The sequence below is a fragment of the Chiloscyllium plagiosum genome, unplaced genomic scaffold (genome assembly GCF_037043375.1).
Source record: "Chiloscyllium plagiosum isolate Xiang-an unplaced genomic scaffold, Cpla_swu_hap1 HiC_scaffold_4, whole genome shotgun sequence".
NCBI lineage: Eukaryota > Metazoa > Chordata > Chondrichthyes > Orectolobiformes > Hemiscylliidae > Chiloscyllium > Chiloscyllium plagiosum.
Window position 1 is genome coordinate 35,687,305 of NW_028270142.1, and position 22,794 is coordinate 35,710,098.

Genomic DNA, 22,794 nt, shown 5'->3' on the forward strand with positions numbered 1-22,794 from the left:
TCATCATGTAGTAAATGATAAATAGTACTGACGGAAGATACCCCCACTGGTCGTAGGACACTACATTCTCTATCGGATTTATAAAGACTATCTAATAACGTAGTCTTCTTCTGTATATAATCTCGAATTTGGAAGTATCGAAAGAGGTCTCCTTTGGGTAATCCGAATTTCTGACGCAGCTGTTCGAAAGACATCAGGACCCCATCTTTAAATAGATCCCCTAGACATGAGATACCCCTGGATCTCCAGAGTTTAAAAGTGGCATTTGTTAACCCCGGTTGGAATCCCCATGCTCCCACTATCGGTTCATAGGGGGATGTTTTATGTGAATTGCCCTCATTTTGCCGCATAATATTCCAAGCCTTGATTGTATTTAGTATTATAGGGTTTTTACAGTGATCTGTAATGATTTTCCTCTTGTCTGAGAATAAAAGGTTAATAAGTGGGTATTTTACTTGAGAAGCCTCGATGTCCAACCAGATTGATTGTGGATCAGACAAGACCCAATCAGCTATGTAACTTAATAGGGAACTTAACTGATATTTCCTAAAGTCTGGGAAGTCCAATCCACCCCTTGCCTGTGGAAGCTGTAGCTTCTTCAGCTTAATGAGGGGCCGCCTATGATTCCAGATAAAGGAACTCAGCCAGCCTTATAATTTACATAAAGCCGTCCTCGGCAGCATCACCGGAAGCATTCTCATAGGATATAGGAGACGGGGCAGGACATTCATTTTGATTAATGCTATTCTACCCAACCAGGAAATTGGTAGGTCTCCCCATTGCTGGAGGTCTTGCCTTATCCTTTCCAATAAATACACAAAATTAGCCTTATACAACTGACCAAATACTGGAGTAATAAAAATGCCTAAATATAAGAAGCCCTCCAGGGACCAGCGAAAGGGAAAAAGGGATCCGTCCGCTAAGCGGGGTATCATAGCAAGGCCACCCATTGGCATAGCCTCCGATTTTGAAAAATTAATTTTATAGCCTGAGAATGCACTAAATGTATTAATAACTTGGATTAAGCGAGGTATGGACATCAAAGGGTTACTGAGGAATAGAAGAACATCATCTGCATAAAGGGTAATTTTATGTTTACCTGTACCAATCCTTGGGGCCACTATATTAGGATCAGCTCGTATAGCTTCTGCTAGTGGTTCAATTATTAGCGTGAATAACAATGGCGAGAGGGGACATCCCTGAAGGCAGCCCCTACCCACACTGAAGCTATCCGAGCCTAATCCATTGGTAACCACAACTGCTTTGGGATCACTATACAATGTTGAGACCCATTTGGTAAACACCTGTCCAACGCCAAACCTCTCCAATGTGTAAAACAAATATGACCATTCGACCCTATCAAATGCCTTTTCCGCGTCTAATGAAACCACTACTCCTGGTATCTTTCCCTGATGACAAGCTTGAATCATATTCAGAGCCCTTCTAACATTATTGGATGATCTACGGCCCTTAATAAACCCCGTCTGATCCTCCTTTATAATATGTGGCAGTATCCTTTCTAGTCTCAGTGCTAACGTTTTAGAGAGGATTTTAAAATCTACATTTAGCAAGGATATTGGTCTGTATGATGTACAATCTTCTGGGTCCTTTCCTTTTTTAAGGATAAGAGAGATATTTGCCTCTTTCAGCGAAGGCGGGAGACAGCCCTGACTATATGCATAGTTATACATGTCCACAAGTGGACCAGCCAGTATTTCTGTAAATTCTTTATAGAATTCAGCTTGAAAACCATCTGGGCCCGGCGCCTTACCATTTTGAAGGTGCCTAATTGCATCAACTATTTCTTGGGGTGTAAGAGGAGCATTTAGGACCGATACTTGTTCCGGAGTTAGGTCTGGAAAAGTCAAATTTTTAAAAAATGACTGCATCCTCTTCGTCCTATCTTCACAATCCTGTGATTTATATAACTCAGAATAAAATTCTCTAAAGGTCGCATTAATCTTTTTGTGATCATGAGTCAAAATACCCGTACTTTCCTTGATAGACATAATAGTCTGAGGGGCCTTTTTTTTCTTTGCAAGAAATGCTAAGTATCTAACCGGTTTGTCGCCATATTCATATAACCTTTGCTTTGCAAATAATATTTCCCTCTTAGCCGTTTGAGTAAGTGTAGTGTTTAGAGCTGTCCTAAGAGCTGTAATCCTTTGCAATTTAATAATAGGTCTATCAGTGTATACTGTTTCAGCCGCTTTTAAGCGGGCTTCAAGCAGACGCTGTTGTTCTCCCTTTAATTTCTTCTGGGTCGCTGAGTAGGAGATGATCAAGCCTCGCGTGTAAGCTTTGATGGTCTCCCACATCATTGACGGGTTGCTAGCTGTACCTGAATTAATTTCTAAAAAAGTTTTAAATTCTTGAGAGAAGTACTTTACAAATTTACTATCTTTCATTAGGAAGGGGTCCATACGCCAATGCCGAGGGGATGTCCCATTGTTCCTCGCCTTAGTTTCCATATATACAGCAGCGTGGTCAGAAATTGCTATATTACCTATTTTACAGGATGATATGGAATTTAAAAAAATCGAGGGGGCAAAAAACATATCAATTCTGGTATGACATTTATGTGGATTAGAGTAGAAAGAAAAATCTCTACCCTGTGGATGAAGACATCTCCATACATCTACTAATCCTAATTCTTTGTTCAGATCCATCAATTGTCTAGATCTGGGAGATACTCCTGCAGTACTCTTGGGAATCCTATCTATTTCCGGATCCATAATACAATTAAAGTCTCCCCCTATAATTATATGACGGGCATCAAAAGCCATCAATTTTGAAAAGGCTTCCGTTATAAATTTAAAGGGGTGTGCCGGGGGGCAGTACAAATTTTAAATCCCATATTCCTCTCCATTTATGAGGGCTTTAATCAAGATATATCGTCCAGATTCGTCTTTTATCTGCTTTAGGATTTTGAAAGGGAAATTCTTCCGAACAAGAATAACAACTCCCCTGCTTTTTGAGCTAAAAGAAGAAAAAAAGGCCTGATCAAATCCGCCCTGTCGTAATTTCAAGTGTTCTTTATCTGACAGGTGTGTCTCCTGTAGGAGAGCTAAATCAACTCTTTCCTTCTTAAGATTTGATAATATTTTCTTCCTTTTGAGTGGCGAATTACTCCCCTTGACATTCCAGGTGCACCACTTAACCGACTGATCAACCATAATCCTCTGGGCCAATCCGAGACCCCTCGGGAGGGGGAACCCTATCCAGAACATCCCGAGCATAGAACATGTAAAACTTACAAAAATAAAGCCTCTTTAATACACCCACAACAATACAGTAAAAAACTATTTCTAAATAAAAAAAATATAAAACGTATCTTAGTGGAGACTTTCCCCCTTGTTCCCAGGGGGCGTCACTTCCTCTCCAAAAGTCCTTCATATCCTCTCCCAACCAATGCCCCACCCTTGACCCAGGCACTCCTCAGTAAAATGAGGAGAATTCAAATATAATACAAAGATAGTTAACAGTGAGCACCCTACCCCCACCCATATCAAATCCCTCTCCCCACCCCCCATGATAATATTAAACAGTAAGGTAAGAGAAAAAAAAAGGGGGGATATAAACCAAAGCGGGGGGGGGGGGAAGGCAGACCAACATCCATTATGTCTTACAGTTTATCTAAGAGAGTCCAAGAATTCCTTAGCCTTTTCTGGTAATCCAAAGTTATATACGGATCCTTCATGGTTAAAGTGTAACATCGCTGGGTAGCGTAAGGAGTACTGAATATTTAAGTCCCTTAAACGCTTCTTCACCTCGTCGAATGCCTTCCTCTTTCGAACCAGAGCCGGGGAAAAGTCCTGAAATAGCATGATCGTGGATCCTTTGTAGATCATAGCTTGGGGGTCTTTTCCGAGATTTCTCGAGGCTTCTAGGAGTATCGCGGGCCCTGGTTCGAGCCGGGCCCGCGTATTGCGACCCGGTAGGCCCATTCCACCCTTACCTGGCCTGATCCAGCTTGCAGATTTAAAAGTTGTGGCAGCCACTGCTCCAGGAATGCTGTAAGCTGGCCTTCCTCTTCCCGTTCGGGAAGGCCCAGCAAACGAATATTTTTTCGGCGACCTCGATTATCGAGGTCGTCAATATGATTTTCCAAGGTCTGGACTCGCTGCTCGAGAGTCCGGACCTGATCCACGGCCGATTGAGCGGTATTTTCGGAGGTCGCGGCCTTTAGCTCTGCCCCTCCGACTCGGCGTTCAATTTCTTGAATCTCTCGGTCGTGCTTCTGCAGCGCGGCCGAGAGCGACTCCCAACGATTTCTGGATTCTACAATAAAGGCATCGATCTTCGAGTCAAGCTTGGAAATCATTTCTGCAAGGCTTGTTACTGTTGCTAAGTCCCCCGGGGCGGCAGTGGACGCCTCTGCTGCAGCTGGAGAGGGTGGGGGAGGGGTTCCTGCTTGCTGAGAGCTGCGGGCTCCCTTCCCTTTAGTCATTTTAACTTAGGATTAAATTGTTTAAATGTAATATTACACAACTAATTAAATTACACAACTATTATAAATGATATAGTGAGCTTGGTAGGGGGTGGGTGACCCACTGTACCCAAGCCTTGGGAGGAGCACTATAGACTCAGTCTTACTGGGTCGCCGCCATCTTGGATCCCCCATGCTGTATTTTTTAAAAATCTCTTGTTAACAGTTATCAATTTAGTCAGTTAAGCATTTTGATTGTCAATTAGACCAGCATTTCATCTGTGTTAGTGTACAGAAATTTTTGAAGAAAATTACCACCTGTTGCTTTTCTAGCTACTTAATTCATTTAAGTGGCATCAAATGGTGTTGAAAACAGACATATCTGTTCACTTGCTTGATGTTTAAGGAAATGTGCCATAGCTGCTGAGAGTCCATTCACATTGCTCACCAGAACATTGAATCAACTTGGGTTCCATGTGAACCACAACTTGTCACAAATCCAAGAGTGTTTTACCAAACATACCCAATATGACTATGACATGCAGAAGATATAAGAACATGTCTAATTAAAGGTGTATTATGTTTAGTGTCATCCCATATAGTTGCATGACTTTACAGATAATAAGAAAAAAAAGTAATGAAATAAATCCTGAAGTACCTAACAGAAAAACTTGACAAAACGGTGGCACAGTGGTTAGCACTGTTGCCTCACAGCGCCAGAGACCCGGGTTCAATTCCCGCCTCAGGCAACTGACTGTGTGGAGTTTGCACATTCTCCCCGTGTCTGCGTGGGTTTCCTCCGGGTGCTCCGGTTTCCTCCCACAGTCCAAAAATGTGCAGGTCAGGTGAATTGGCCATGCTAAATTGCCCGTAGTGTTAGGTAAGGGGTAAATGTAGGGGTATGGGTGGGTTACGCTTCGGCAGGTCGGTGTGGACTTGTTGGGCCAAAGGGCCTGTTTCCACACTGTAATGTAATCTAATCTAAAATAGAATCATAACATCACAGAATCCCTACGGTGCAGGAAGAGGAGAAGTAGGGAAAGGTGAATGGGAGGTTACTGAAGGAGTAGCCAAACAAAATCACTTTGTCTTATGTCGTCACAGTAACTTTCTCAATATCATAGCAAGTATGAAGGAACTGAAACCGTTGGTACCAAGCCAAGCTTGTGAAAGGGGTCACCGAGACCGGATGATGAATGCAAAAGGTAGTATAGTAAGAAATCAAGGTGTCAAAGGCGGAGACAGGTTGGCAAAGCTGCTGCAATCTGAAACAACATACATTAATATAAAAGACAATCAATAAAATCATAGCTGATCTGTTTGTATTTCAAATTTCATATTCTGTCTACACTTGATAACCTGATATTCCCCTGCCAAGCAAAGATATACCTACCTCAACATGAAGGATATTCAATGACTCCACTTTTTGAGGCAGTTTTCAGAAGTCACAGAAGCTTCAGCAGAAAAAAAAATTAACTTGACCTCGTTTCAAAAACGACAAATACAAATTTTTAAAACGGTGCCCTCTAGTTCCGGATTGACTCAAGGCCATTTCAGGATTGAAACACCTTAAGTCACCCCTCACACTTTCAACTCCAGTGGGGAGAAAAAAAAACATCCTGCCCAACCTAACCTCAAAAGACAACCCATTCATTCTAGCTATCCAACTCTTAAACCTCAATGGAACTGCTTATAATTTACATCCATCCTTAAATAATGAGACCAAAACCAGCATTCAAGATATGATCTCAGTAATGTTGCGTATAACTTAACATTGTCACTGTTATGTTCAATTCTTCTCATCATAAATAAAGCCGCCACTAGACTGTGAGATTAGATGCTGCACCTGCACAATGGCTTTTGTGACATAACCATGAGAACACCTAGTTCCCCAGTGACGCCAGAATTTCAGAGTTGCTCTCCTTTTCAGTAACACCTTGTTTTATCATTGTTTCTGCCAAAGTGAAGAACTTCACATTTATCTGCATTAGACTCCACCTGGCAGATTTTCCCCACTCAAACTCTCTATCCATCTACAAACTCATGTTTATTTCACACCATACATCCCTAATTCTCTTTGCATCATCTTTGAATTTAGATGCATGCCTTTGCTCTCCTCATCCAAATTATTGATGCAATTTGTAAAAGGCTGAGGTCCCTAAACAACCACCCTGTCGAATACTACACAGCACATCCTGATCAAAACAAAAATTTGCCATTTTGTTTTCCGCCAGCTGTCCATGCTGATATGGTCCCTCCCTTCATCACGAGCTCTAATTTTCCACAATAACCTTGGATGTGAAACCAGATCAAAGGGTCTTCTGGAAATCCAAGTGTAATACATAAAGCGGTCCCTCTTTATTAATGTTACTCCTTCAAACAAATCTAACTATTGGTTAAACATGATTTCACTTTCACAAAACCATGTTGTCGCTTCACAAATATATGGTATTCTTCTAAATGCCTGTCTATAACCTTTTTAAATGATCAATTTTAACACCCTCAAAATGTCGAGCAAACGGTCTTAAGAGTTTTCTTGTTTTCTGTCTCCTGGAGGTTATATTTGCTTCTTTCCACACAAATTGAACTGTTCCAGGATATAGGGTATTTGAAAAAATCCAAACAAATCTACTACCTCATCAGCCATTTCTTCTAAAGACCTTAGAGGTCCATTTTGACCCAGAGACATATCAGTGCTTTTTTAAAATTGCGAACTTAAAGGAGAAAGAACCATTTCAAATCCAGGGATTGCAAGGATTGCTAGGAGAAAGTGAGGACTACAGATGCTGGAGACCAGAGTTGAAAAATGTGATGCTGGAAAAACACAGCAGGCCAGGCAGCATCCGAGGAGCAGGAGAATCGACGTTTCGGGCATAAGCCCTTCTTCAGGAATAAGCAAGGATTGCTGCATGGTTTGAAGGCATAAAACTTACTTGAATACTGAATGGACTCAAAACCTTAGCATCGCCTGTAACTGTGTTTTTGTTTTGCTGCTGCTTACCTGCTATTTACTTATTTACGCTATTTAACTATGTAATCTGCCTGTATTGCTCCAAGACAAAGCTTTTCACTGTGCCTCAGTACACGTGACAATAAATTCAATTAAATTGGTGTGACCACAGTTTAGGGGAGAAAGTGAGGACTGCAGATGCTGGAGATCAGAGCTGAAAATGTGTTGCTGGAAAAGCGCAGCAGGTCAGGCAGCATCCAAGGATTTCCACAGTTTACATAGCTATGAGTTACAGTAGTGGTTGCAGATGAACTGGTGCTAAAGGGTTGCACTCAAATGGTGCTTCAGTTGGCAAGGAGTAGTCAATTAGTGACTACTCAGTCGTCAACAAACCAATGGCAAAGGCTGTCTGCCAAGCCGTTATGCAATTGGTTTTTGGGGAGCTAACCAGCTTTGGACTATGAAAAGGGTGCAAATAAGCACCAGTTTAGAAGCTCGACCATCTACAAACTCATGTTTACTTCACACCATACATCCCTAATTCTCTTTACATCACCTTTGATTACCACCAGTTTAGAAGCTCGCTTTCTGCTCTCTGCAGTAAAAGCCATTTTCAGCCTGAAGAAAACCAGTGCTTTTTTTCAGCAGTTACTGTAAAGTGTGACTTTTAAATAATAAAAGATTTTTTTCACACAAGCGAGAGTGTGCTTATAAGGGAATTTGAGATTTTAATAAGTTATATGCTGACAGTTCATAACTGTTTATCTGTTACTAGTGTCCTGGCCCATGGTTTGTCATCATAGATCGAACAAAACAGGCAAATTGGGGAATCTTGTGGTTTCTTTTTACAATCTTGAACTTTTGTAACTACTCTGGGAATAATGGAGATGGATCACCTTATTGATACCCCAACTGAGGTATAACACTTTGTGATAACAATTACACCAAAATTCTCTCTTCCTTCTCTGTACTGATTTATAATCATTACTAACATTTGTTTTGTATCCTTTCTAGTGCAGACAGAAGTAAAATTTGTTCATTTGTTCTGCCATTTCCTTATTGCCCACTTTTAACTTACTATTATACAGGACTCATGCTCACTTCACTTCCTCTTTTCATTTTTAAATATTTGTGGAAACTCTTTGCTTTTTCCTCTACCTCCTTTACAATTCCTCTACCCAAGCTTCCTCATCTCCACCCAAGCCAATTCTATATTCTAATCGCCTGAACAAAATGCCATCTGCGCAGAGCTAACCTTCATTAACAGGGCTATTTCACTACCTCTGACTAACTTCCTATCCTCCTCAAATGTCATTACTCAGTATTCAGGACCTTATCCTTGTCATCATGCAGCATAATGGCTGTCAGATCACACTCATTTACTTCAATGCATGATACTGAATTACTTTGTTGTGAACAAGTATCACATTCACAAAGATAGCCTTCAGTTTTATATTTTTGTTATCTTTATAACATTTAATGTTGATCAACAGGAAGGGACCAAGAAAGCACCAGCATTCTCTGACCATAGTTTCCCACATTGCTATTTTACACCCATATGTCTTAACTGTCATTCATCTTTACACCATTGATCCCTTGCCACCACATCCCCTCCTGCTTCCTCAGAGTGCAGGTCACAAAAACAATAATTCCAGCACAACGCAAAAGGTAGATTGCCCCATTGATGCAATCCTACTTCCATCAATACTGGTGCCTTTGCTCCACAGACCAGAGACCACTTCTTCCACACCAGCTTTTGACCCAAGTATTCACCTTTCCAATTAATATACCCTTTTCCAATTTCCACCTGGCTTCGGTAACAATCAAGAGATCAGAGCTTTTTCATTTGGTGCCTAGTTCCTAAAACCCCCTACACAGAATATCTTTGCAGTTCTGAAGGAATGTCACAAATGAAAAGAATTACCTGCTCTCTTTCCTCAGATGTTCCCAGATTAACTACGTGTTTGTCTTTGTTTACTTATTTCCTCATTCGACTTATGTCATTCATACCTTCCTGGATTACAACAACTGGATCCTCCTCCTGTCACAACAAAATTACACTCTAGCCCTGAGCAGATGTCCAGAATCCCGGCATTGGGCAGGCAATAGCCATCTCGAGTCGCACACAAGCAATTATTTCCAGAGGGATAGAAAAATGGACAAATTATGCTAAACCTGTTGAAATTGACTTGATAACACCCAAATCCTGTGTACAGTTTTGGTTGCTATCTTTAGAAAAACTGAAAACACAATCATGAGAATGAGAAAAGGGCAATACATAGTTCTGGTATAATGTATTTCGTCAACATGTGTTGGCTATAATGTGATTGATGAATTGTGGATGCTGTTTGGATAACAACGTTTCTACTTAACGGTTACAGCGATTTCCATAGCGATCTTCTACAGTGAGACTTTCTATGGAGGCTCCTCATAGTGGAATTTTATATAGCGTGAGGTTGCAGAGGAATGCAACTGTTGCCTTATACCAAAACGGCATGTCGGAGAAATACACAGACCTGTGATGAAACAATGAACAGGCTGATCTACCTTTTAACAGATGGCAGCTGAGGGGTGATTTAATATAGGTCTTAACAATAATCAAATATTTCACTCCCAGTCTGCCGACTAATAGGGAATAAAATAGTGAAAAGCCATCAACATATACCAGTTACCAAGAAATCGCAGTCACTAAGAACGCAAAACAGCCTTCTTTACTGTGGTAATATGGAACTCAATGACAGGAATGAACAGAGGAGAAATTTATAGTACCATTTAAACGGAAGCCAGATAAGTACAAGGAAGAAGGAAATAAGTTGATAAAGTCAGATGAAGACGACGACTCATGAAGCACAAACGCTGGCATAGACCAAGTAGATCAAATAGCTATGTCATTTGCTCTCTGTAATGCAAACAAAAGAAAAGGGAGCGGGAGTCCATCAGTTGGCCCAAGTAAATTCATGCTAATCTTGGACTTCAAGTGCTGTAATCTCCAAAACTATTGATCAGGTGCTAAACGGGATTAGAATGAGCCCTAATTTTTTCAGTCAGCAATGCATGGTGTGCTCAAAAGATATTTTACCATGCTATTATCTTTCTGAAGTTCTTTTGGTTGATGTTCCTTGTGCGAGAACACAAGTCGGCAACATTAGCGTTTACAAGTTTCATGCTATTTAAAATATATTCTCCACTTAAAATGAAAGTGAATCATCTCACATAGCCCAACACTAAAATCTGGTATCTGCTGCTAATCGTTTAATCTGCAAACATCGCTGCAGTCTGCGCCCTCAGTTTCCCTTTCCACTGAATTTCATTATCATCAGCAAACATAGATACTTCACTCTCTGCCTCTAAGTCACAAATATAGATTGCAAATAGTTCAGGCCCACTGCTGATCTTGACAGTTATTCACTAGTCACAGCTTAGCATCTTTAAAATGCTCCATTTATCTCTACTCTGTACTTACTGATTCCTGCTAACATGCAACCCTGAACTGTACAGACAGTTGTCTGTGGAGCAACATTTTGGGTGACACCTAACCAAAAGATCTTTTGGAAACTTACATGCATCACCTAGATTCATTTTCCCCTTCATTCATCCTATTTGTTTTTTCATTCCCAAGCTCTGACCAAAGGCAATTCCTTCGCTCATTGTCTGCTAATTCTTCACCATACAGTTTTATTTGTCCATGGTAACTTGGTGTAGCTTTGTACTTTCAGGGGCAAAGGTAAACAGACAAGGTCTTTTACCTGGGGTGGGGAATCCAGAACTAGAGGTGAGCGGGGAAAGATATAAATGGGACCTAAGGGGCAACTTTTTCATGCAGAGGGTGATATGTTTATGGAATGAGCTGCCAGAGGAAATGGTGGAGGCTAGTACAATTGTAACATTTCAAAGGTATCTGGATGGGTATAAGAATAGGAAGGGTTTGGAGGGATATGGGCCAGGTGCTGGCAGGTGGGACTAGATTGATCAGCATGGACAAGTTGGATCAAAGGGTCTGTTTCCATGCTGTACATCTCTATGATTCTATGTGATCATTATAAACAAGATAAACAGATTCCAGCAAATTTTAATTAAATAATTTTATACTTAACATCAGAACACACAAATGACAACACGCTTGACCGCAGCATCTTGCAACACGAGTCACGTTTCAACATCATGACAATGTGCATTTCAAAACATTATTCTTCTCTTTACCATTTGAGAAGCTTTTAATGACATCTCCAATGTCATATTTAAGTGGAAGCACTTCTTGCAACCAAAAGGTCATGGATCTGAGTCAAAGCCCCATTTTATGGCTTGAGGACATAAATAGCTTTTGGCTGAGACTTGAAACTGAAGCATTATCAGTAGAGGTGGCCAGCAAAGGCCCCATGAGACAGTGAAAAGATGGGCAACGAAGCTTTTCGAGTATCAACCATTACAAAGATACTTGTCATTTCCATTTATTCAACATTTGTAATTGCCCTGCAAATTAAGCATGATGCCCACTCTCCTCATTCTACCCAGTGAGTGAACATCAACTCTTTTGGTGGCACCGTGGTTAGAACTGCTGCCTCACAGCACCAGGGACTCGGGCTCAATTCCAGCCTCAGGCAACTGTCTGTTTGGAGTTGGCACATTCTTACCCTATCTGTGTGGGTTTCCTCTGGGTGCTCTGGTTTCCTCCCACAATCTAAAGACATGCAGGTTAGATGAATTGGCTGTGCTAAATTGCCCATAATATTCAGGGACGTATAGCTTAGGTGCATGAGTCAGGGGTAAATGTCGGGGAATGGGTCTGGGTGGGATACTCTTCGGAAGGTCGGTGTGAACTTGTTGGGCTGAAGGGCCTGTTTCCACACAACAGATATTCTAATTCTAATTCCAATTCCGGAAAGTGTCAGTTAGGGGTCATGAATAAAGACAGAATAAAATAAAGTTTGAACCTCATTGTGCACCACAAACTTTAATACAAAAATAATTACTTAAAAAAAGCTTCACACCTCCTGACTTTTCAGTTTTGCTATCAATTGTGACCAGTTTATCTTCGAGTACTTGGAGTTTGTGAAGATCATTAAAAAACTTCCAAGTCCAGGTACTTCAGGTTGAGCGCTTTGATATTGCAAGTCAGGTAAACCCAATTTGCCCAGTCTGCACTCAAGTCAAGCTAGTCCTTAGCAGGACAACAGTGCAGGAGGCTAAATAATTCAGGATTGTAAAGTCAAAGAAAATCAACTAGTGTTTAAATCTTGATTATTATGAAGCTAACTCTGCAAAATATGCTTTGACTAGAAATCCACAGCGTCAAGTATTGCTTTGGGTACATGGGTTTAAATCCATCATAGCAGATGGTGACATGTAATTTCAATGCTAGTTTAATTGAGTGTATGCAATATTTATTATTCTAAACTGAAAAATGTGTTGCTAGAAAAACGCAGCAGGTCAGGCAGCATCCAAGGAGCAGGAGAATCAGCGTTTCGGGCATAAGCCCTTATGCCCGAAACGTTGATTCTCCTGCTCCTTGGATGCTGCCTGACCTGCTGCGCTTTTCCAGCAACACATTTTTCAGCTCTGATCTCCAGCATCTGCAGTCCTCACTTTCTCCTAATTATTCTGAACACCCATCGGATCCGCTAACACTCTTTAAAGAAGAAAATTTTCCATCTTTACCTGGTCGACCTATGTATGCTTTCAATCTCAAATAAATGTGCTGAATGCTTAATTATTCTCTGAAAGTGACTAGTAAGCCACTTTTTAAAAATCTCTAAGTAGTCTGAAGAGTGCAATGACACTTGATGGACCACCCTGAATCAATCTAAGCATCGGAAACAAGAATGGCAAGCACAGCCTCATCAATCATGCAAGGTCTTTTATTCTAATGTCTGGGGTTTGTGCCAAAATTAGAAGAGTTATTCAGCAGACTAGCAAACCATCAGCACAAGTCAGCTGATTGTATTTACATGCAATCACATTTCACAGACCATGTCCCATATAGGAGAGGTGGCAGCATTGTGGTATACAATCAGGCAGGAGTTGCCTTGGAACAACTCAATGATACTTATCCTCATGAAACTTTATACAACAGACACAGAAGTCTTCTTCTAATTACCACCTACCATCCCACCTAACCTGAGCAGATCAATCAGTACTTCTCCAGATTGAGCAGCACTTGGAAGCAGCACAGAGGATGACAAATGCAAGAGGTCCACCCGGAGTAGGATCTTCCACAGGTATAAAGACTAGCCTAATGGCACCATGATTGAACAAGCTCGCTCAATCTTTTAGGAAATGGCTGTTAGATTGGGCCTGCAATGGGTCGTTAGGATACAAATAATTTAGAAAAACCTCCTTGGCCTTAAGCTCACCAACCTACCTGTCCATCAAAGTATTGCTAAGAATGACTTGACCTTATGGAGAAACTGTCCCATATTCACACCAAGGATACCTTCCGTCATGATATTACCATGCTAAAGTGGAACAAATTTTGACCAGGTCTAGCAACTCAAGACTGGGCGTCCATGAGGTGGTGAGGGCTATCAGCAGCATAGTATTCAACTGCAAATTGCACCTCCTGACCTGGCATATCCCTCCAACCATTATGAATGGAGATCAAGCCTGGTCCAGTGAAGGGCATGCCATGAACAGCACCAGGCATACTTAAAAAAATAATATATGAACATGTTGAAACTACAGCGTGGGGCAAACAATGGAAGCAGATCCCACAAACAAACCAGATCCAAGCTCTGAAATCCTGTCACACATAGTAATGAAAAATGATGGACAATTAAACAAATGAACAGCAGGTCAAAGCTCCACATTCCCACCCTAAATGATAGGGAACCAAACACATCCATCTCAAAGACCGAAATAATTGCACCTATCTTCAACCAGAAAAAAATGAGTAGCAATCTATCTTGGTCTCCACCAGAGATGCCCAACAAAACACAGATGCAGGCCATCAGCCAATTTGATTCAGGCTAAGTGATATCAAAAAATGGACTGAAGGTATGAGATACTGCAAAGGCAAGAGGCACTGACATTTCTGCAATAGGATTAAGGCTTGTGCTCCAGAACCAGCCATGCCCTACTCATGTAACTGTACTATAGCAACAATATTGTCATCTACTCGACTATATGGAAAATTGTCCAGCTGTGTCCTGTGCATGACAAATCCAACCCCCAGCGACCTCACTTAGTCTACTCACCATTATCAGAAAGAAGTGGAAGGGATTCTTAACTGTGCTATCAAGTTGCATCTGCTCACCGACAGTTCGTGTTCCACCAAGGTCACTCAACACCTGACCTCATTTTACCCTTAGTCTAAACATGCACTAAAGAGTTTCAGAGATGACATGAGAACAACCATCCTGGACATTAAGGCAACATTTCACAAAGTAAGGCTTAAAGATGATCTGGAAGAACTTGAATCAATGAAGGTCAGGGTAAAATCTCTACACTGGCTGGAATCTTGCCAGACCAAACAATTGTTGCGAATGGTGTTTGTAAATTAATTTAGTCTCGGAACATTTCTGCAAAAGTTCCTCAGGGTATTGTCCAAGACCCAACCATCATCAGATGCTTTAAAAGACCTTCTCATCCTTCAGGAGGTCTAAAGTCGTTTGCATCATCCTTTGTGAGCTTTGCGTGTAAATATCCAATTCATTACACAGGTGATTTATTGATGGTGGTTAATAGTTATGAACAGAACAAGGATGTCACAGTGATTTGGTATTAATAAGAAAAATCTTTTACAAAGCTCAAAAGTGGTCTATCTTGTGGTGCAGTGATGTTATCCTCATCTCTGAGCCAGGAAAGCATGAGTTTAAGATCCACCTATTCCAGGGGTGTGGCATAACCCTGGCTTCTTTTAAAAAGAAAATTAAGTGAGATCTTTACTGATGATTGCACAATGTTCAGCACCATTTGTGACTTCGTTCTCACTGAAACAGCTCCTGTTCATATTCAGCAAGATCTAGACAGTATCCAGATTTGAGCTTTTGGTGGGAAGTAATATTCAAAACACAAATGCCAGGCAATGACTATCACCAACAAGACAAAATCTTAACATTTGCATTCAACGGCATTTGCATTGCTGAATACCCTAATATCAACATCCCTGCGGTTACCATTGACAGAAAATGAACTGGACCAGCCACATAAATAATGTGGCTACAAGAGCTAGTCAGAGGCTTGCAAATTACTCACCACCGCATTCCCCAGTGTCTACCTACAATCGACAAAGTACAAACAGGTATCTAATGGAAGACTCACCACCTGAGTGATGCAACTCTAACACTCAAGGAGGTTGGCAGAGAACACAGCCGTCCATTTGATGAGCACCATATTCATCACCTTTCACATTCAACCCCCTTACTAGCAATGCAGACTGGCATCTAAAAAGGTGCACTGCAGTAACTCACCAAGACTACTCCAACAGTACCTTCAAAATCCTAACTCGACAACTAAGAGGGTCAAGGATAGACGAAAACCATGGGAACATGACCACCTGTAAATATCTCTCCAGACCACACACCATCTTAGTTTGGAACTGTCTTGTGCTCCTTCACTGTCGCTGTGTCAAAATTCTGAAACTCGCTCAAAAGACACAGCGAATGCACCAAAGCCCCAAGGATTTCAGCAGCTCATGCCGTTTGTGCAAGGAAAATTAGGGATGGTGAGAAAGCTGGCCCTTGAGGCATCCACATACAGTGAATTAATAACCAAAGAAAATTATCAAGAGTAGGATTCATAAAAACTAGTGAAAATTCTGCTAACATGCAATATCTACATGAAACCAAGGATCTATTCATTGGGCATGGCATCACAAGAAGCTTGACAATAATTTGTATTTTTATAGAGAATCTGTATGCAGAGACTGAAACAAGATAATGTCTTCTGGTTCTTTTGAAGAAGCATCACTGACACAAACAACTGTTATTCTAAAAAACGAAAAGGTCTACAGACAGAAAGTAGCTAGAATTTAGATTCTGATACAGAGCTTGTGGTTATGCCAATTATGCAATTTTTGCTTCACCAACAGTTAACTGGAGATGGAAATGTGTTGCTGGAAAAGCGCAGCAGGTCAGGCAGCATCTAGGGAACAGGAGAATCGACGTTTCGGGCATTAGCCCTTCTTCAGGAATGAGGAAAGTTGGTCCAGCAGGCTAAGATAAAAGATAGGGAGGAGGGACTTAGGGGAGGGGCGTCGGAAATGTGATAGGTGGAAAGAGGTCAAGGTGAGGGTGATAGGTCAGACTGGGGTGGGGGCGGAGAGGTCGGGAAGAAGATTGCAGGTTAGGAAGGCTGTGCTGAATTTGATGGATTTGACTGAGACAGGCTGGGGGGAGGGGAAATGAGGAAACTGGTGAAATCCGAGTTCATCCCTTGTGGTTGGAGGGTTCCTAGCCGGAAGATGAGGCGTTCTTCCTCCAACCGTCATTTCGCTGTGGTCTGACGATGGAGGAGTCCAAAGACCTGCATATCCTTGGTTGAGTGGGAGGGGGAATTGAAATGTTGAGCTACAGGGTGGTTGGGTTGGTTGGTCCGGGTGTCCCAGAGGTGTTCCCTGAAACACTCCGCAAGTCGGCGGCCCGTCTCCCCAATATAGAGGAGGCCACATCGGGTGCAAAGGATGCAATAGATGATATGTGTGGAGGTACAGGTGAATCTGTGGCGGATATGGAAGTTTCCTTTGGGGCCTTGGAGGGAAGTGAGGGGGGAGGTGTGGGCGCAAGTCTTGCACCTCCTGCGGTTGCAGGGGAAGGTGCCGGGAGTGGAGGTTGGGTTGGTGGGGGGTGTGGATCTGACGAGGGAGTCACGGAGGGAGTGGTCTTTACGGAATGCTGATAGGGGAGGGGAGGGAAATATATCCTTGGTGGTGGGGTCCGTTTGGAGGTGGCGGAAATGGCGGCGGATGATGCGCTGTACATGGAGGTTAGTGGGGTGGTAGGTGAGGACCAGTGGGGTTCTGTCCTGGTGGCGGTTGGAGGGGCGGGGTTCAAGGGCGGAGGATCGGGAAGTGGAAGAGATGCGGTGGAGGGCATCGTCGACCACGTCAGGGGGGAAATTGCGGTCCTTGAAGAAGGAGGCCATCTGGGATGTGCGTTTTTGGAACAGGTCCTCCTGGGAGCAGATGCGGCGGAGTCGAAGGAATTGGGAGAATGGGATGGCGTTTTTACAGGGGGCAGGATGGGAGGAGGTGTAGTCCAGGTAGCTGTGGGAGTCGGTTGGTTTGTAGTAGATGTCCGTGTTGATTCGGTCGCCTGAGATAGAAATAGAAAGGTCGAGGAAGGGGAGGGAGGAATCTGAGACTGTCCAGGTGAATTTGAGGTCGGGGTGGAAGGTGTTGGTGAAGTGGATGAACTGTTCAACCTCCTCGTGGGAGCACGAGGCGGCGCCGATACAGTCATCGATGTAGCGGAGGAAAAGGTGGGGGGTGGGGCCAGTGTAGTTGCGGAAGATGGATTGTTCCACATATCCTACGAAGAGGATATCCTTTGCACCCGATGTGGCCTCCTCTATATTGGGGAGATGGGCCGCCTACTTACGGAGCGTTTCAGGGAACACCTCTGGGACACCCGGACCAACCAACCCAACCACCCTGTAGCTCAACATTTCAATTCCCCCTCCCACTCCACCAAGGATATGCAGGTCTTTGGACTCCTCCATCGTCAGACCACAGCGAAACGACGGTTGGAGGAAGAACGCCTCATCTTCCGGCTAGGAACCCTCCAACCACAAGGGATGAACTCGGATTTCACCAGTTTCCTCATTTCCCCTCCCCCCAGCCTGTCTCAGTCAAATCCATCAAATTCAGCACCGCCTTCCTAACCTGCAATCTTCTTCCCGACCTCTCCGCCCCCACCCCAGTCTGACCTATCACCCTCACCTTGACCTCTTTCCACCTATCACATTTCCGACGCCCCTCCCCCAAGTCCCTCCTCCCTATCTTTTATCTTAGCCTGCTGGACCAACTTTCCTCATTCCTGAAGAAGGGCTAATGCCCGAAACGTCGATTCTCCTGTTCCCTAGATGCTGCCTGACCTGCTGTGCTTTTCCAGCAACACATTTCCATCTCTGATCTCGAGCATCTGCAGACCTCACTTTCTCCTCAACAGTTAACTGGAAACAAATAACCTTTTTGAAAAATGTCCATTGTACTCGAACGTTACAAGTAGTATTAGGGTTTTGAGACACTTGGTGGTGAGGAGACACAACTCAGTGGCATACTGATGGACAGGAATAAATGTGCCTGATCCTTCATTATATTTCTAACACAAGGTGGCAGAAGTATTCATACTCCTCTTCATTGACCAGGCAGCCAGCATTTAAAATACTTAAAAACGCTGACCACCTGTTGATGGGGCATTCACTGACTCGACCACACACCCACCCATCTTTGTTCAATCTATGTAGAAGTTTGAAATGAATGACTTGTGCTTCTGATTTAAATTTGGAACATCTGACCCAAAAACATTCCACTTTTTAAAATAAGTGCAAACAAAATAAGAAAGCTAGGCATTAGCTCAATGCACAAGGATGACATATTTGATTTCAAACACATGATCCATCAAACTACAGCTTCTCAAATCATGGACATTAGTATTAATTCTGATTCACAAGAGTTAAAAAGTATTCCAGAACATTCTGCACTTCACATGGCTGTGAAATTTACAGACAAATAGATACATCTGTTCCTCAACTATAGAATGGCAATCAAAAAGAGACTATTTATAGATAGTCATTTATGTCAGTCTACTCCTTAAAAAAATTAAGATTGCAACTGTATTTCTTTCCAGTACTGAAACAGAATTCTGCATAAGAACTGCAGTTCAGTTCATACAAAGTATGTCACAAGCCTTGGCTTGTCAAATTGTGTACCCTGGAGGGGAAGTGAATTTAAACTATAAATTGATGATAAAGATGAGAATGTCCCCTCATAATAAACAGTCACAGCAGCTTATAATACTTTAAGCATTCAAAATTAAATTTCAACCAACCTCTCTGGCAATGTGGCTCAGGGCTTCATCTTCAGCTGAGAATCTATCTTTAATAGGTGTTCGCTTCCTTCCAGATCCAGGTGTCCCCATTTTCTCCAAATAATTAAAATCTTCTACAAGTCCAAGAGAAAACGATCGAATACCATTTGGAGAGGAACTCCTTCCACAGTTGTACTACAAGACAAAATTTGATTTTTTATAAATTGTTTTCCTCCATAAAAATAATTACATGTCATAAGCCAAAGGAATGTAGACCCTTATTTTAAAGGCTGGAATATAAGAGTAAGGGAAGTACACGGTGCTGGTGATGCTGCTTCTGGAATACTGAAATCTGTTTGGACCCCCTTAAGGTAAGGTATTGTTTCTTTGAAGGCAATTCAGAGAGAAGGTTGACTGAGGTGGAGGAAGGGAATCACATGGGAAGCTTTAAAATTCTAACAGGACTAGACAGGTGAGATGCAGAAAGGATGTTCCTGATAGTGGTGAAGTCCAGAACCCATAGTTTAAGAATAAGGGGTAAAGTTTTTAGGTTTGAGATGAGGAAAAATTTCTTCATCTAGAGTGGCGAGGCAGTGCAAATCACCACAACACAAAGTGGTTGAAGCCAAAACATGGTATTTTCAAAAAGGAGATAAATATAGCTCTTGTGACTAAAGGGATCAAGTGATTTGGGGGAGGGAGGAATTAGTGTTCTGAGCTCGATGGTCATACTGAATGGTAGAGCAGGCTCGAGGGGTCAAATGGTATACTCCTGCTCCTAATTTCTATAATTCTGCAATTAAGATGATCCCAGTGTTGAGGGATTGTCTTTGAACAATGGCTAAACAGGTTGGGATTCTATTCACTGGAGTTAACGAAAGGTGATCTTATTGAAATATTTACGATTCTTAGGCGCTTGACAAGGAAAATGCTGAGGGAATGTTTCCCCTCATGGGAATGTGTAAGTACAGAAGGCAGAACTAAGGGGTGCCAACTTAAGATGAGGAGGAGTTTCTTCTCCAGCTCAGTGGGTTGAGAAAAGTCAGATCAGCCACAATCCTATAGAATGGGCACAACAGAGCAAATGGCCTACTCTTATTCCAAGTTCTTGTGATGTTAAAGTTAAAAAAAATTGTTTTGCAAATTATGCTGCATAATGCTATGGCTTCATATTATTTTCACTGGTTATGGTCATTTAACAGAAGATCCAACAACTTTATCTCAAACCAGAATGTCATGTTCAAGTACTTAGGCTCCAACCTTTTTGCTTCAATACTAACATTGCCAACTTAAAAGCATCAGAGATCTGACATTGATTTCTTTGTGTAAAATCAATGTCAAACCAAGTTGTGAATAGTCTGAATGCTGCAGAAGCTATCGCAGAGGCAAAAACCAATTAGCCCAGTAACTGGGAGAGGAAGGTCAACTCCTTTTTTCATAGTCATACAGCTATCAGATGCAAAGCATCAAGACAATTCAGTGCATAATACTGTAGTGTCGATGTGCAGACATCAAGCAGCAGTCTTCTTGTTAACCGCTGTGCAGTTTTATGTATATATTAAGTGTAAAAGAATATCCAAAGATGTTTGACAGAAACCAGAAGAAAACAAAGTTCAAGCCAAAAGCAGGTTCAGGAGGATTATCCTAAGATTGGTCAAAAAGTGGACTTAATAAAAAGGAACAGCATTTGAGAAACAAAAGGGATTTAATATCATTGTAACTAACGACATAGCTGCCGATACTAGAAAAGGGAAGATGTACAAAAGGCAGGAGTTAAGAGGAAACAACTACAACTAGGGAAATTGATATAAAGAATTCAAACACAAATATAATAATGTAAAATTGTCAAGAAGGTATGGCAATAATCAAAGTCGACAATCAATACCAAGCAGGACTCGATTTGGTAGCAAAGTGCCCTACCTATTCTGCTCTCCTATTACCCATGTCATCACTGGCTCCTCATAACCGACAGTGAAGTTTGACAGCGAACTGCTCTGGAATGCAGCATGACTGCCCTCTCATCGCCAAGGTAACCCATTTCACCTCAAGCTCACTCCGCAGGTTAGAGACAGGATTTTCAAATACAAAAAATAATCCTGGACAGGAGCCAGAGGCTGAGTTTGAATGTAAGCAATCGAAGGGCGGTACGGTGCAACAACAGGCTCGGCCCCGGGCTGACACCAGAATCGCGGATCAGACCTGCTCTCTCCAACATGGACAAGAGACCTGGGCCAAGATCAAGCCAAATCCGGGGGACAGGTCAGGGAAAATAAAAAGGTTTGAAAAGCGCTCGAGGTTGGAGGAAGAGATAAGGCCTATGCAGCGATCTTGCCGGGGAGGGAACGGGGGTGTGGTGGTGGTGGTAATGATCAGTCGGCCCCGAGGTTGCCTTACCAGCGCCCGGCCACTCCTTCGGTCAGTCCTGGACAATCAACCAGCCATTTGACTCCTCACCAGCTAAGCCACCCGTTCAAAGGTCACCCACAAACCAACAAGCCCACTTGTAACCCGCCCGAGCTCCGACACTCAGCTTTGCCTCCTCCCGAATCGAAAATAAAAACTCAAACCTTCCCAAAATTAAACAACCAACAGCTCGCAACTCCGCCAATTACTTTGTACGCATGCGTCAACACCCGCCGGCTGGGCATGCGCCGAAGTGCGTGCAACTCAATGAGTCCGCGCCCACCGCGCGCGTGCACGTCAGCCGCGCCAGCGACGATTGAGGCGGCTTGGTGCGCTTGCGCACAGGCTGCAAACTGGAGGTTTGTCGAGAGCTCGGGCTAGTGGCTGTTCTGCGCATGTCTGATTCGATGAGGCGGGATTGGGAACAGATCGAAGATGATTTCGTGCGACGACGGCGAAGACACAAAACGAAGCGTTTTTTGTGAAGAGTTACGCAACAGGAGACCTGAATGCTTTTTTTCCTTTAGGTGTGTCGATGAGGGCAGTGCAGTTGATGTGGACTTCAAGACGACTTTGGACAAGGTTTCACACGGCCGGCTTGTTCAAGAGCGATGGTAGCCAGAGCGCCCTGGGAATTATATCAAATTGGATCCAAAATCCTCTTAGTGACAGGAAGCAGAAGGTGATGGTTGAAGGGTAATTTTATGACAGAAAGCTGATGTCCCATAGGGTTCAGTGCTGGCTGTTGTTTGGTGCCTGGACATGAATACGGGAGGTTTGGTAAGCACCTTGGGAGGTGACACGAAAATTGAAGGCTCGGTAAATCGTGAGGAGAAAAACCTTGGACTACATGGTGATATGCTTGGGCTGGTCAAATGGATAGAACAGTAGCAAATGGAATTTAATCTTGAAAAGTAAGATGCGTTTTAGGAGAAATAACAAGGCGAGGAAGTACGTGTTAAATAGTAGGAACCTAGAAAGTATGAAGGATTGAAGGGAGTTGGGTGTAAATGCCTATAGATTCTTAAAGGCAGCAGGACACATTTAGG

The 22,794-nt window shown here is 42.6% G+C and overlaps 1 protein-coding gene across 21 annotated transcripts in view; it reads right to left on the reverse strand.

Moving 5' to 3' along the window:
• Positions 1-22,794, reverse strand: part of lrrfip2 (leucine rich repeat (in FLII) interacting protein 2) — a 170,121-nt gene that overhangs the window by 121,479 nt on the left and 25,848 nt on the right. For 11 of the 21 annotated variants that reach the window (XR_015756931.1, XM_087986148.1, XM_087986152.1 and 8 more), the window contains exons 1-2: positions 21,737-21,943; positions 19,364-19,537 (exon numbers count right to left, since the gene is read on the reverse strand). Coding sequence is in view for 20 of the 21 variants with exons in the window: in XM_087986148.1 (XP_087842274.1) it covers positions 19,364-19,453 (90 nt within the window). In the remaining variant the exon portion in view is untranslated. Of the gene's footprint in view, positions 1-19,363; positions 19,538-21,262; positions 21,690-21,736; positions 21,944-22,794 lie in introns of those variants that run through there. The other 10 variants (XM_087986155.1, XM_087986154.1, XM_087986151.1 and 7 more) reach the window with 7 other exon arrangements.